The following is a 16,098-nucleotide window of genomic DNA, read 5'->3' on the forward strand; positions in this document are numbered from 1 at the left end:
GGTGGGGGTGGTGGACATGGGGACTTCGGTAGTGGAGGGGACTGTGGAGGAAGACATGCTGGTGGAGGACATTGTTGTACCTATAGACGTAGAGGAAGCGGTGGACTGAGTTTTGGCCGCTGTCGTTGAGGGGGCTGTGATGAATCCTGGCATAGTAAGAAGGCCTAATAAGAGAAGGGTTGACGACATGATGCCTCTGCAGCCTGCGAACATCAAAGAATATAGATTCATTGACAAAATGTATCATTCTAATGAATTGCACTCACTCGAAGCAACAAAATAAATATTCGTGTCATTTTTGTGAAAATTAAAGTTGCAATTTTACGAACCTAAAAACTAACGTTGTAATTTTACCCGACTGAAAATGTAATTTTACGAAAATTAAACCATAATATTACCAGAATACATTTGTAATTTCACAAAAAAAATTAAGCTATATTATTACAAGATGCAGTTGCAATTTCCAGAAAAAAATAAATTAAAGCAATTCTATGACAGTTAAGTTTAAATTTTATTAGACTAAAATTGTAATGATGCAATAATAAAGTTATATTATTATAGAAATAAAGTAATTATTTTTCCAGAATTAGAGTTGTAATTTTACGAGAGTAGAGTTGCAATTTTTCCGGACTAAAGTTGACCATCCATCCATCCATTTCCTACCGCTTTTGTACCGCTCAATAATAATGCTGTAAAATGATTAACATTGTTTAAAATCAAATTAACCACACAATTAAGAACACCCCTAGAGTTTGCGAGAGCGAGGGCAAAAGACGACTCATCAACGGATACCATGGTTTTAGACCCAGAAACGGAATTGACTACGAGGAAGACTAGCACTGAACAAGAACCAGGCACAGCATTATCATCAACATTGGAGAAAAGGCTCCAGGTCTGTTCGTGTGGTTGGAAGAAAATAACATCTTCACGGGCTTGAAAATACATCAAGGAAAGAAAGGGTTCATGAGAGAAGGAAAACAAGGATCTTGCATTGATAAGTACTTCTTGAGAAGTCAATCAAATCAGTCGAATAAAGTCCAGCAACTGGAGTCTCACCAAAGCTTGCAGGACATCAGCCGCACTGAGAAACGAAACTCAAGCACATTGACAGATGCACAGGAAGGTGCAGAGCTCATCCAGCCAAGGAAACCTGCAGTGGAAAAGAAGATCAGCGGAAGCAAACCTCGGGTGAATTGGCCCGGCGCCTCCGAAAAGAAAGAATGGACAATCATAAACTCAGACCTAATCAGCATCCTACATGGACTAAAGGGCACAGTCGAAAGAAAGCTTAACAAGATGGGAGACATCATCTACAACCATGGGGCAGAACGATATGGAGCAAGAGTCAAAACGGCAAAGGTAGTAGCACCACAATGCAACTCCGGACGGCAGCAGGAGATAGAATGCCTGATTCGGGAGAGAAGACACCTTAAGAAGAAGTGGAGGAAGGCTTCAGACAGCGAGAAAGAAGGCATTAACAATCTCCAACATCAAAAGCCGGTTAACAACCCTGAGACGAGCAGAAAACCTGCGAAAACAACGGAAAAAGAAAGAACGTGCAAGATCAAGTTTTTTCAAGGACCCCTTTAAATTTGTGAAATCACTTTTCACTGAAGAAAAGGGGGGAAACCTAAAACGTCTAAGCAGGAGCTGGAGAAACATCTGGAAGAAATGTTTGTGGATGACAAGAAGAACATGCAGACAGCTATTCCATCAGACATCCCACCAATTGAACAACAACAACACCAGATGGACATTAGCCCCTCCAAAGTAGAGTGAAGTGGAGAAAGCAGTAAAGCGGGCAAGAGCATCATCAGCCCCAGGGCCAAATGGAGTTCCGTATCGACTCTACAAGAGTGCCCCTGATGTACTTTGCTTCCTGTGGCCGCTAATGAGGGTGGCTTGGGAGAAGGGAATCATACCCAAAGCATGGCATAGGGGCGGAGGAGTCTTAATTCCCAAGGAGAAGGAATCTACAGATATCAGCCAGTTCCGCCCCATCAGCCTCCTCAATGTAGAGGGTAAGATTTTCTTCAGTCTAGTTGCCCAGAGGATGACCAACTACCTGGACGAGAACAGACTTGTGGATGCCTCAGTCCAAAAAGCAGGACTCCCAGGGTTCTCCGGATGCTTCGAACACACCAGCATAATCTGGCATTAAATCCAGGCTGCGAAGAAAGAGAGGAGAGATCTCCACATCATCTTCCCAGACCTTGCCAAGGCATGTGGTCACTAACCATGTATGGCATCTCCCTCACCAGAGTGGAGAAAATGGAAAGAACGATCAGCTCTTATGTAAGAAAGTGGCTAGGTGTCCCTCGATGCCTGACCTGAGCAGCATCGGCCTGTATGGTCATGGATTACTCAAACTGCCTCTCTCTAGCCTGACAGAGGAGTTCAAATGCTCCAAAGTGAGGCTCGTGATGACCCTAACAGAGTCGAAGGATACTGTGGTCCGAGCTGCTGCCCCAAATCTGACAGCAGGTAAGAAGTGGTCCGCTAAGAACGCAGTACAGCAGGCAAAATGTGCTCTCCACCACGCTGACATAGTCGGCCAAGTCCAGCATGGAAGAGCCGGTTTGGGACTTGGAGTAACACAATCTTCCTGGAACAAGGCAACCTCTGCTGAGCAGCGCAAGCTGCTCGTGGCCGAGGTCCGTCGACAGGAAGAGTCGAATAGATATGCCAAGGCTGTGGCGCAAGCTAAGCAGGGCCAGTGGACAAGGTGGGAAGGGGTGGAGAAACGGAAGATCAGCTGGAGGGACATATGGGAAATGGAATCGAGTAGGGTAAGTTTCCTACTTTGAGCAACCTATGATGTCCTTCCCACACCCAAAAACGTCAACCAAAGGTTGGGTGAAGATCCATCATGCTCCCGTGCTCAACACCAGCTACACTCAGACACATCCTCACTGGGTGTAAAGTGAGCCTCTCCCAAGGACGATACACCTGGAGACACAAAGAAGTACTCAAATGCTTGGCAGCAACCCTGGAAATCAGGAGAACAACCAACAACTCCTTGCCACTCAGGACACCCAACCTGAATATGCCAGTTGCCATTGTTAGAGAGGGGGAAATGAAGGCAACGAAAGACACCATCAAGGCCCAGGTTGGGACAGCTGGAGGTAGCCCGGGACTGGCAGATGCTGGTGGACGTGTATAAGAAACTCATTGTTCCACCAGAGATAGCAATTACTAACTTGCGGCCTGGCCTAGTCCTGTGGTCCAACTCCCAGCACATCATGTACTTTGTTGAACTCACAGTCCCTTGGGAGGATGCGGTGGAGGAAGCTTTTGAGTGGAAAAAGCTCCGGTATGCAGAGCTCGCTGCAGAGGCTGAACGGCGAGGTTGGAGAACACAAGTCTGCCCTGTAGAAGTTGGATGTCGGGGCTTTGTGGCAACATCAACAATAAGGCTGATGAGGGACGTGGGAGTTGGCAGTCAAGCTCTATGTCAGGCCATAAAGGAACATCACGGGTGGCAGAGTGGAGCAGCCAGTGGCTCTGGCTAAAGAGGAAAGACCCCAACTGGTCTCCAAAATAAAGCAGCTGGGCAGATGCAGTGGGGGGTGCTTCTGGGACGCCAGAATGCACCGCTGAATCTACTTGAGGCGTCGTGGGCCAAGTCAGCGAAACGTCCATGAGAGTAGGAGCCCACTTGACAACCCTAATGATGTGTCTGTCCAGCCTGCAGCAACATAGATAATAAGTCAGTGTCTTTAAGTCTTCAACACGGGAGGTAAGAGGTGGCACTCTGGATTTTAACATCTTGTCCTGTGTATTTGGAAACAATTTTATGAGGATAAAGTTGTAATTTTTGAGAAACTTAAATCATGGACATGTTCAAAGTTCTTCCGGAGGTGGGAATTGAAACTCTCTCTGACAGGAGACTCTGCCAGACGTTCCCAGCAGACCCTCACAATGCGTTTGGGCCTGCCAGGTCTGTCCGGCATCCTCCCCCACCATCGCAGCCAACTCACCACCAGGTGGTGATCGGTTGAAAGCTCCGCCCCTCTCTTCACCCGAGTGTCCAAAACATGAGGCCGCAAATCCGATGACACAACTACAAAGTCGATCATGAAACTGCGGCCTAGGGTGTCCTGGTGCCAAGTGCACATATGGACACCCTTATGTTTGAACATGGTGTTCGTTATGGACAATCTGTGACGGGCACAAAAGTCCAATAACAAAACACCGCTCGGGTTCAGATCCGGGCAGCCATTCTTCCCAATCACGCCTCTCCAGGTTTCACTGTCGCTACCAACATGAGCGTTGAAGTCCCCCAGTAGCACGAGGGAATCACCCGGGGGAGCACTCTCAAGTACTCCCTCAAGTGAATCCAAAAAGGGTGGGTACTCTGAGCTGCGGTTTGGCGCGTAAGCGCAAACCACAGTCAGGACCCGTTCCCCCACCCGAAGGCGGAGGGAAGCTACCCTCTCGTCCACCGGGTTGAACTCCAACGTACTGGCTCTGAGCCGGGGGGAAACAAGAATTGCCACCCCAGCCCGTCGCCTTGCACTGCCGGCAACGCCAGAGTGGAAGAGAGTCCAGCCCCTCTCGAGAGAACTGGTTCCAGAGCCCTTGCTGTGCGTCGAAGTGAGTCCGACTATATCTAGCCGGAACTTCTCCACCTCGCGCACTAGCTCAGGCTCCTTCCCCCCCAACAAGGTGACGTTCCACGTCCCAAGAGCTAGCTTCTGTAGTTGAGGATCGGACCGCCAAGTGCCCTGCCTTCGGCTTCCGCCCAGCTCACATCGCACCCGACCTCTATGACCCCTGCTATGGGTGGTGAGCCCATTGGAGGGGGGACCCACGTTGCCTCTTCGGGCTGTGCCCGGCCGGGCCCCATGGGGACAGGCCCGGCCGGCCACCAGGCGCTCGCCATCGTGCCCCACCTCCGGGCCTGGCTCCAGAGGGGGGCCCCGGTGACCCGCGTCCGGGCGAGGGAAATCTGGGTTCCTTGTCAGTGTTATTCATAGAGATCTTCGAGCTGCTCTTTGTCTGATCCCTCACCTAGGACCAGTTTGCCTTGGGAGACCCTACCAGGGGGCATAGAAGCCCCCTCCAAGTCCGAGTCCATGGTTCTCGCCCGGAAAAGGGTGGAGTGCCATCTCCGGGTTGGGGAGGAGATCTTGCCCCACGTGGAGGAGTTCAAGTACCTCGGAGTCTTGTTCACGAATGAGGGAAGAGTTGATCGTGAGATCGACAGGCGGATCGGTGCGGCGTCTTCAGTAATGCGGACGCTGTATCGATCCGTTGTGGTGAAGAAGGAGCTGAGCCGGAAGGCAAAGCTCTCAATTTACCGGTCGATCTACGTTCCCATCCTCACCTATGGTCATGAGCTCTGGGTTATGACCGAAAGGACAAGATCACGGGTACAAGCGGCTGAAATGAGTTTCCTCCGCCGGGTAGCGGGGCTCTCCCTTAGAGATAGGGTGAGAAGCTCTGTCATCCAGGAGGAGCTCAAAGTAAAGCCGCTGCTCCTCCACATGGAGAGGAGCCAGATGAGGTGGTTCGGGCATCTGGTCAGGATGCCACCCGAACGCCTCCCTAGGGAGGTGTTTAGGGCACGTCCGACCGGTAGGAGGCCGCGGGGAAGACCCAGGACACGTTGGGAAGACTATGTCTCCCGGCTGGCCTGGGAACGCCTCGGGGTCCCACAGGAAGAGCTGGACGAAGTGGCTGGGGAGAGGGAAGTCTGGGCTTCCCTGCTTAGGCTGCTGCCCCCGCGACCCGGCCTCGGATAAGCGGAAGAAGATGGATGGATGGATGGAGGATTGAAAATACACAACAATATTAAAATTACACAAGGTTGGACTCCGCCAAGGCTGCCCTTTGTCACCGAGTCTGTTCATAACCTTTATGGACAGAATTTCTAGGCGCAGTCAAGGCGTTGAGGGGATCTGGTTTGGTGGCTGCAGGATTAGGTCTCTGCTTTTTGCAGATGATGTGGTCCTGATGGCTTCATCTGGCCAAGATCTTCAGCTCTCACTGGATCGGTTCGCAGCCGAGTGTGAAGCGACTGGGTTTGGAATCAGCACCTCCAAGTTCGAGTCCATAGTTCTCGCCCGGAAAAGGGTGGAGTGCCATCTCCGGGTTGGGGAGGAGATCTTGCCCCAAGTGGAGGAGTTCAAGTACCTCGGAGTCTTGTTCACGAGTGGCGGAAGAGTGGATCGTGAGATCGACAGGCGGATCGGTGCGGCGTCTTCAGTAATGCGGACGCTGTATCGATCCGTTGTGGTGAAGAAGGAGCTGAGCCGGAAGGCAAAGCTCTCGATTTACCGGTCGATCTACGTTCCCATCCTCATCTATGGTCATGAGCTTTGGGTCATGACCGAAAGGACAAGATCACGGGTACAAGCGGCTGAAATGAGTTTCCTCCGCCGGGTAGCGGGGCTCTCCCTTAGAGATAGGGTGAGAAGCTCTGTCATCCAGGAGGAGCTCAAAGTAAAGCCGCTGCTCCTCCACATGGAGAGGAGCCAGATGAGGTGGTTCGGGCATCTGGTCAGGATGCCACCCGAGCGCCTCCCTAAGGAGGTGTTTAGGGCATGTCCGACCGGTAGGAGGCCACGGGGAAGACCCAGGACACGTTGGGAAGACTATCTCTCCCGGCTGGCCTGGGAACGCCTCGGGATCCCCCGGGAGGGGCTGGACGAAGTGGCTGGGGAGAGGGAAGTCGGGGCTTCCCTGCTTAGGCTGCTGCCCCCGCGACCCGACCTCGGATAAGCGGAAGAAGATGGATGGATGGATGGATGTTGTACTGCATTGTAATCTTTTGTTTTGTGATTGTGTGATGTTTTTTGCCTAGACCCCAGGATGAATAGTCTCCACTGCGGTGTAGACTAATGGGGATCCTTAATAAACTAAAACTAAAAAAAAACAACTATCCAATAGGTAAACACACCTGTGTGCTTTGCAAAAGTAGTTACGGCTGCGGCAGGAAGGGAGAGTTGTTTGCTGGTCCTGCAATGATAAAATCAGAGTGGCACACAGATACAGTTCAGCGTACAGTACACTACATGACGACATGCTTTCTATGGTGTTCTTAGGACACAATGCAGACAGTTTGCACGTCTTTGTCAACTACCATGAAATCCGTCCAAGTAAGTATTTTCCGAGTCTTAATCGTCGACTTGAAACTGATCTCATAATCGTTTGCTTAAGGCCAACCATTCGTGCAGTTTGTCGCCTTTGATACGCTCGGTCACTGAGCATCAGCCCCTCGCCGTTAAGAACATCTTTGTCGCATGGTGATTGCCGGAGTTTATCCGCGGACACAATTAAAATGTTTTTGTTCCCGGATCGGTCCCAGTGGGAGAAGGGCCGCTTGTTTTTCCCCCAGCATGGCCTCCTCTGGGCTTGACACCCTGGAAACTCGATGACAGCAGCACGCATCTGACTCATTGCGCACACATGTAAAAATATATATATATATATGTACTGTATATACTTTTTAATTGTGTACAGTAATTTCTTTTGACCATTGTTTTTTGATTTAAGGTCATCGTCTTCTTTGCTATGAATATAATTGTTGCCGAACCTGGATACTGTTGCCACAGTAACAACGTCCAACAATATAGGGGTTGAACCAGCATTAACTGAATAAATGAATACAAAACATATTTGAGTTCAATTGAAAAAAATGCATTTAATATCAGAAATAAGAATATAATATGTATGTTGTACTGAATAATTGAAATTTCATCCAATCAATATATAATCTATCATTATTTTATGCATAAGAAGTAAAATAATAAAAAAGTTTAATTCATATTGAATTATATCAACAATAAAATTATTACTACTATTGATTGATTGACAGCACTCACCAGGAACCTTTTATAATTGTGTAAAAAAATAAAAAAATAAATATATATATATATATATATATATATATATATACATACATACATACATACAGGTAAAAGCCAGTAAATTAGAATATTTTGAAAAACTTGATTTATTTCAGTAATTGCATTCAAAAGGTGTAACTTGTACATTATATTTATTCATTGCACACAGACTGATGCATTCAAATGTTTATTTCATTTAATTTTGATGATTTGAAGTGGCAACAAATGAAAATCCAAAATTCCGTGTGTCACAAAATTAGAATATTACTTAAGGCTAATACAAAAAAGGGATTTTTAGAAATGTTGGCCAACTGAAAAGTATGAAAATGAAAAATATGAGCATGTACAATACTCAATACTTGGTTGGAGCTCCTTTTGCCTCAATTACTGCGTTAATGCGGCGTGGCATGGAGTCGATGAGTTTCTGGCACTGCTCAGGTGTTATGAGAGCCCAGGTTGCTCTGATAGTGGCCTTCAACTCTTCTGCGTTTTTGGGTCTGGCATTCTGCATTCTGATGACATGGCACCCCAAACCATCACCCAACCATGCAAATTTTGCATTTCCTTTGGAAATCGAGGTCCCAGAGTCTGGAGGAAGACAGGAGAGGCACAGGATCCACGTTGCCTGAAGTCTAGTGTAAAGTTTCCACCATCAGTGATGGTTTGGGGTGCCATGTCATCTGCTGGTGTCGGTCCACTCTGTTTCCTGAGATCCAGGGTCAACGCAGCCGTCTACCAGCAAGTTTTAGAGCACTTCATGCTTCCTGCTGCTGACCTGCTCTATGGAGATGGAGATTTCAAGTTCCAACAGGACTTGGCGCCTGCACACAGCGCAAAATCTACCCGTGCCTGGTTTACGGACCATGGTATTTCTGTTCTAAATTGGCCCGCCAACTCCCCTGACCTTAGCCCCATAGAAAATCTGTGGGGTATTGTGAAAAGGAAGATGCAGAATGCCAGACCCAAAAACGCAGAAGAGTTGAAGGCCACTATCAGAGCAACCTGGGCTCTCATAACACCTGAGCAGTGCCAGAAACTCATCGACTCCATGCCACGCCGCATTAACGCAGTAATTGAGGCAAAAGGAGCTCCAACCAAGTATTGAGTATTGTACATGTTCATATTTTTCATTTTCATACTTTTCAGTTGGCCAACATTTCTAAAAATCCCTTTTTTGTATTAGCCTTAAGTAATATTCAAATTTTGTGACACACGGAATTTTGGATTTTCATTTGTTGCCACTTCAAATCATCAAAATTAAATGAAATAAACATTTGAATGCATCAGTCTGTGTGCAATGAATAAATATAATGTACAAGTTACACCTTTTGAATGCAATTACTGAAATAAATCAAGTTTTTCAAAATAGTCTAATTTACTGGCTTTTACCTGTATATATAATTTTTTTTTGTCCAGTACAGGCCAAAAGTTTGGACACACGTTCTCATTCAATGCGTTTTCTTTATTTTCATGACTATTTACATTGTTGATTGTCACTGAAGGCATCAAAACTATGAATGAACACATGTGGAGTTATGTACTTAACCAAAAAAGGTGAAATGACTGTTTTATATTCGAATTCCTTCAAAATAGCCACCCTTTGCTCGGATTACTACTTTGCACACTCTCGGCATTCTCTCGGTGAGCTTCAAGAGGTAGTCACCTGAAATGGTTTTCACTTCACAGGTGTGCTTGAAGCTCATCGAGAGAATGCCAAGAGTGTGCAAAGCAGTAATCAGAGTGAAGGGTGGCTATTATGAAGAAACTAGAATATAAAACATGTTTTTAGTTATTTCACCTATTTTTGTCAAGTACATAAATAAAGTCCACATGTGTATATTCATACTTTTGATGCCTTCAGTGACAATCTACAATGTAAATAGTTATGAAAAAAAAGAAAACGCATTGAATGAGAAGGTGTGTACTGTATGTATGTATATATATATATATATATATATCTTGCAGGTTCTTGGTGAGTGCTGTCAATCAATGTAGAAGTAGCAGTAGTCAATCCATAAATCAATCAATTAATCAATCACTGTTATCGTACACTTTTACAGGTAATTTTATACACATATGTATATTAAACGGAGCATAAATAATGCTTACATAATTTTTTCTAATGCAAATTTGAATTGATAACATTGATAATAAATGTAACAATAATAATTATGATAATAATAATAATAATAATAGGCATGTATGTAGGTCAAATACACTTACAATTGTTTTTAAGTTGGAATGTGTATAATAAATAAATCATGGTCTTGTCTTTCACAATTTTTTCACACCGTCAAAAAGAGCCCGCGTCGATTGCTTGTTTGTCAATAAAAACTGTCATGACTTGGTCCGGGGGTGTGTGCTTTTCCAGGATGCAACGGAAAGTTGGCTCGTGCGAGACGGGAATGAAGGTACATGATTTATTATTATCAAAAAAAGGAATAAATGAAAGCGCGCACAGTGGCGGAGAATAAACTATAAAACCAAAAGACTATAGCAAAAAGTACAAACAAAAAACACGCACAATGGCGGAGAACAAACTATGAAACCCAAAAGACTATAAATATGGAACAAAAACTTACTTGGCTTGAGGAATTGACATGAAAAGAAGTATCAGGCATGAACAGAGCATAAATGTGTTGGGGTCGTCAGGACGAACAACAGAAAATGAATGAACTTAAATACTATGGACATGATTAGTGAAAGCAGGTGCGTGACTCAAAACGTGAAACAGGTGCGTGACGTGACAGGTGAAAACTAATGGTTGCTGTGGTGACCAGACAAGGGAGTGAAAAGACAGAAACTAAACAAAACATGACTTAAAACAAAACATGACAATACAGACATGACAAAAACATACATTTTGATGAAAACAAAACAATTATACATGTCTTTTTTGTGTGAAAAATATTTTAAGTCATTGACATATCTATTATTATTAATAACATGTTCGTAATTGATAGCACTGACAGAAAAACAAAATAAAATAAAATAAAATCACAGAGCAGAATTTATTTACTTTAAGGCTAAAGAAATGAACACAAATACATTAAAACCTCTAAAGTCATAAACAACACTTACCTGTCCGTGCTCCAGTCAGCTGCGGATGAAGTGAATGAGGCGTTCTGCTCTTCGTCAAGCCCACTCAACCTTCCTCCTCCTCCTTGGTGACGTCATCATAGGCGGTCGCCCTCACCTGTGCGCCGGGAGAAGACCATGTCTTGGGGTTGGGGAGGGGCCCTTTAATTTAAAACAAAAAAAGGGAGATTTTGCTTGGTTTCCAGACGGAGCAATTTGGATGATATCACAGAATCTTCCAAAAAGCTCAAGCTGAAGGAAGCAGCGATGAGTTACGTCCTGCTGGGCAACACAATGAAGCGTCTTGCGTTACAAATCGCCTTGTTGCCTGTAATTCCATCAAAAAAATAAAAATTGGTGGATTCTTCCTGTTAGGTGATATTTGAATGAGCTTGCGTTGGTTTCGGTTGAAGACAATGTGAAATCAGACCCCCCCACTATACTCCATCACCCCCTCCACCTCCCAGCACCATACAATTACGCCTTTGTGGCCGACAGAACATTGAACTCTTTGACACAATAGATGCTCGAATCCCAAATCACATTTCACGACTTTGTTGATACTCCTGGTTATTGTTGTCGTTGACGATAGTTCTTGGCTGGCAACATGGTTTCTTTGGGGCTGTTTTAGCTCTCTAGGTGTACTACACTTTCTAATACCTGTTGGCCGGCGAGATGGTTCCTCCCAATGGAGCCAATATTTTAGTATTCTCTCATCTATAGAATTATTAAAAGGGCCCTGCTAAAGCTGACAACATTGGCACTTATTTCGTCCTTCTGGACCTAAAAAAAGATGCCTACAGGTAAAATACCTCCCACAAATAGACACTTTTGTGATTGTAGGCTTGTTTTATAGCAAGTTTCATCTCTATTTGAAGCATCAGCATTTAGATACAAAATGTGGACACGCCTGCATGTTGCACGGTATGTGTTTTGGTAGCAGCATCACCCAGAATCATAATGTTTGCACAGAATTTAAAGGAATGATCAAACTACCCAATTAGGGACGTTTTCAACCCAGTTGCTGGGTTAGAATTGTACCAAACCAACGGCGGGTTGATTTAAACCAACAAGATGGGTTTCTTATTCAGCCCAGCTTGATGGCTTTAAATTAAACCTAAATATTGGGCCGTTTTAAATGCAATGCTGGGTTAATTTGACCAAATAAACGGGTTATATATTCAACCTAAATGCTGGGTCATAATAACTGCAATGTTGGGTTGATTTGACCAAATTAACGGGTTATAAATTCAACCTAAATGCTGAGTCATTGTAACTGCAATGTTGGGTTAATTTTACCAATTAACGGGTTATAAATTTAACCTAAATGCTGAGTCATTGTAACTGCAATGTTGGGTTAATTTGACCAATTAACGGGCTATATATTCAACATATTATTCAACTGCAATGTTGGGTTAATTTTACCAAATTAACGGGTTATATATTCCACCTAAATACTGGGTCATTAAAACTGCAATGTTGAGTTAATTTTACCAAATAAACGGGTTATATATTCAACCTAAATGCTGGGTCATAATAACTGCAATGTTGGGTTAATTTTTACCAAATAAATGGGTTATTTATTCAACTTAAATTCTGGGTCATTATAACTGCAATGTTGGGTTAATTTGACCAAATAAACGGGTTATATATTCAACCTAAATGCTGAGTCATTATAACTGCAATGTTGGGTTAATTTTAACAATTAACGGGTTATAAATTTAACATAAATGCTGAGTCATTGTAACTGCAATGCTGGGTTAATTTAACCAATTAACGGGTTATAAATTTAACATAAATGCTGAGTCATTGTAACTGCAATGTTGGGTTAATTTGACCAATTAACGGGTTATATATTCAACCTATTATTCAACTGCAATGTTGGGTTAATTTTACCAAATTAACGGGCTATACTGTATATTCCACCTAAATACTGGGTCATTAAAACTGCAATGTTGAGTTAATTTGACCAAATAAACGGGTTATATATTCAACCTAAATGCTGGGTCATTATAACTGCAATGTTGGGTTAATTTTTACCAAATAAATGGGTTATTTATTCAACTTAAATTCTGGGTCATTATAACTGCAATGTTGGGTTAATTTGACCAAATAAACGAGTTATATATTCAACCTAAATTCTGGGTCATTATAACTGTAATGTTGGGTTAATTTTTACCAAATAAATGGGTTATTTATTCAACTTAAATTCTGGGTCATTATAACTGCAATGTTGGGTTAATTTGACCAAATAAACGAGTTATATATTCAACCTAAATGCTGGGTCATAATAACTGCAATGTTGGGTTAATTTGACCAAATAAACGAGTTATATATTCAACCTAAATGCTGAGTCATTATAACTGCAATGTTGGGTTGATTTGACCAAATTAACGGGTTATAAATTTAACCTAAATGCTGAGTCATTATAACTGCAATGTTGGGTTAATTTTTACCAAATAAATGGGTTATTTATTCAACTTAAATTCTGGGTCATTATAACTGCAATGTTGGGTTAATTTGACCAATTAACGGGTTATATATTCAACCTAAATGCTGGGTCATAATAACTGCAATTTTGGGTTAATTTGACCAAATAAACGGGTTATATATTCAACCTAAATGCTGAGTCATTATAACTGCAATGTTGGGTTGATTTGACCAAATTAACGGGTTATAAATTTAACCTAAATGCTGAGTCATTGTAACTGCAATGCTGGGTTAATTTTACCAATTAACGGGTTATAAATTTAACATAAATGCTGAGTCATTGTAACTGCAATGTTGGGTTAATTTGACCAATTAACGGGTTATATATTCAACCTATTATTCAACTGCAATGTTGGGTTAATTTTACCAAATTAACGGGCTATACTGTATATTCCACCTAAATACTGGGTCATTAAAACTGCAATGTTGAGTTAATTTTACCAAATAAACGGGTTATATATTCAACCTAAATTCTGGGTCATTATAACTGCAATGTTGGGTTAATTTTTACCAAATAAATGGGTTATTTATTCAACTTAAATTCTGGGTCATTATAACTGCAATGTTGGGTTAATTTGACCAAATAAACGGGTTATATATTCAACCTAAATGCTGGGTTATAATAACTGCAATGTTGGGTTAATTTGACCAAATAAACGGGTTATATATTCAACATAAATGCTGGGTCATTATAACTGCAATGTTAGGTTCATTTGACCAAATAAACGGGTTATACTGTATATTCAACCTAAATACTGGGTCATTAAAACGGCAAAGTTGAGTTAATTTGACCAAATAAACAAGTTATATATTTAACCTAAATGCTGGGTCATTATAACTGCAATGTTGGGTTAATTTGACCAATTAATGGGTTATATAATCAACCTAAATGCTGGGTCATTATAACTGCAATGTTGGGTTAATTTGACCAAATAAACAGGTTATATATTCAACCTAAATTCTGGGTCATTATAACTGCAATGTTGGGTTCATTTTTTACCAAATAAACGGGTTATATATTCAACCTAAATGCTGGGTCATTATAACTGCAATGTTGGATGAATTCTACCAAATAAAGGGATTATTTATTCAACCTAAATGCTGGGTCATTATAACTGCAATGTTGGATGAATTCTACCAAATAAAGGGATTATTTATTCAACCTAAATGCTGGGTCATTATAACTGCAATGTTGGATGAATTCTACCAAATAAAGGGATTATTTATTCAACCTAAATGCTGGGTCATTATAACTGCAATGTTGGATGAATTCTACCAAATAAAGGGATTATTTATTCAACCTAAATGCTGGGTCATTATAACTGCAATGTTGGATGAATTCTACCAAATAAACGGGTTATATATTCAACCTAAATGCTGGGTCATTATAACTGCTATGCTAGGTTAATTCTACCGGATAAATTGGTTATAAATTCAACTTAAATGCTGGGTCATTATAACTACAATGTTGGGTTAATTCTACCAAATAAAATGGTTATATATTCAACCTAAATGCTGGGTCAATTCTACCAAATACATTGGTTGTTTTCATGTCTTTTGTAGTCCAAAGAGCATAATGATTTATGACTCCTACAGTTAGAGGTCAGTATTGCAACATGTAGTTTTTTAATGAAAAAATACATTTGATATAATTTTAGCAACGTAATAACAATACATGATCTCCAAATTTAGCAAAAACACAAAGTGTAGTTGCAATGCACTCTGGGAAAAAGACTCACCCAATGGAAGTCAAGCTCGACTCCTACAGGCGGACGTCGGCATTGCAACTTGTAGTTTTGGATCTCAATCCAATTGAAGATCTGTGGTAGAAATGTAAGAAAATGATCCAATGCAAGACTCCATACTGCAAAGCTGATCTAGCAACAATAATCACAGAAAGTTGGAGCAAGATTGATGACGACTAGTGTTTGTCACTCGTTAAGTCCATGCCCAGACATTGCAATCTGTTATAAAAGCCAGAGGTGGTGCAACAAGTACTCGTAGTGTGTTGTAGTGTTTTTTGTTTGTTTGTTTGGACACGACGTCCACAGTTTCCAAAAACTATTTGAAGTGTGGAGTCGTCAGACCACTGAACACTTTTCCACTTTGCATCAGTCCATCTGAGATGAGCTCGGGCCCAGCGAAGCCGGCGGCGTTTCTGGGTGTTGTTGATAAATGGCTTTCGCTTTGCATAGTAAAGTTTTAACTTACACTTCCAGATGTAGCGACCAACTGTAGTTACTGACAGTGGTTTTCTGAAGTGTTCCTGAGCCCATGTGGTGATATCCTTTACACACTGTCGTCGGTTTTTGATGCAGTACCGCCTAAGGGATGGAAGGTCCGTAATATCATCACTTACGTGCAGTTATTTCTCTGAACCTTTTGATGACATTACGGAGCGTAGATGGTGAAATCCCTAAATTCCTTGCAATAGCTCATTGAGAAATGTTGTTCTTAAACTGTTCGACAATTTGCTCACACATTTGTTGACAAAGTGGTGACCCTCGCCCCATCCTTGTTTGTGAATGACTGAGCATTTCATGGAATCTACTTTTATACCCAATCATGGCACCCACCTGTTCCCAATTAGCCTGTTCACCTGTGGGATGTTCCAAATAAGTGTTTGATGAGCATTCCTGAACTTTCTCAGTCCTTTTTGCCACATGTACCAGCTTTT

The 16,098-nt window shown here is 42.5% G+C and overlaps 2 protein-coding genes across 4 annotated transcripts in view; one reads left to right on the forward strand and one right to left on the reverse strand.

Moving 5' to 3' along the window:
• The window catches only part of LOC140678735 (uncharacterized), a 468,885-nt gene that overhangs the window by 59,180 nt on the left and 393,607 nt on the right, over nt 1-16,098 (forward strand). The gene's annotated exons all lie outside the window — the stretch shown is intronic.
• Nucleotides 1-16,098, reverse strand: part of LOC133605457 (uncharacterized) — a 59,066-nt gene that overhangs the window by 22,615 nt on the left and 20,353 nt on the right. For 2 of the 3 annotated variants that reach the window (XM_072913105.1, XM_061958803.2), the window contains exons 4-7: nt 15,161-15,241; nt 10,935-11,093; nt 6,905-6,963; nt 81-203 (exon numbers count right to left, since the gene is read on the reverse strand). In XM_072913105.1, coding sequence (XP_072769206.1) covers nt 81-189 — 109 coding nt within the window. In that variant the 5' untranslated portion in view covers nt 190-203; nt 6,905-6,963; nt 10,935-11,093; nt 15,161-15,241. Of the gene's footprint in view, nt 204-6,904; nt 6,964-10,934; nt 11,094-15,160; nt 15,242-16,098 lie in introns of all 3 variants that reach the window. The other variant, XM_061958802.2, reaches the window with a different exon arrangement.

The sequence above is a fragment of the Nerophis lumbriciformis genome, linkage group LG04 (assembly GCF_033978685.3).
Source record: "Nerophis lumbriciformis linkage group LG04, RoL_Nlum_v2.1, whole genome shotgun sequence".
NCBI lineage: Eukaryota > Metazoa > Chordata > Actinopteri > Syngnathiformes > Syngnathidae > Nerophis > Nerophis lumbriciformis.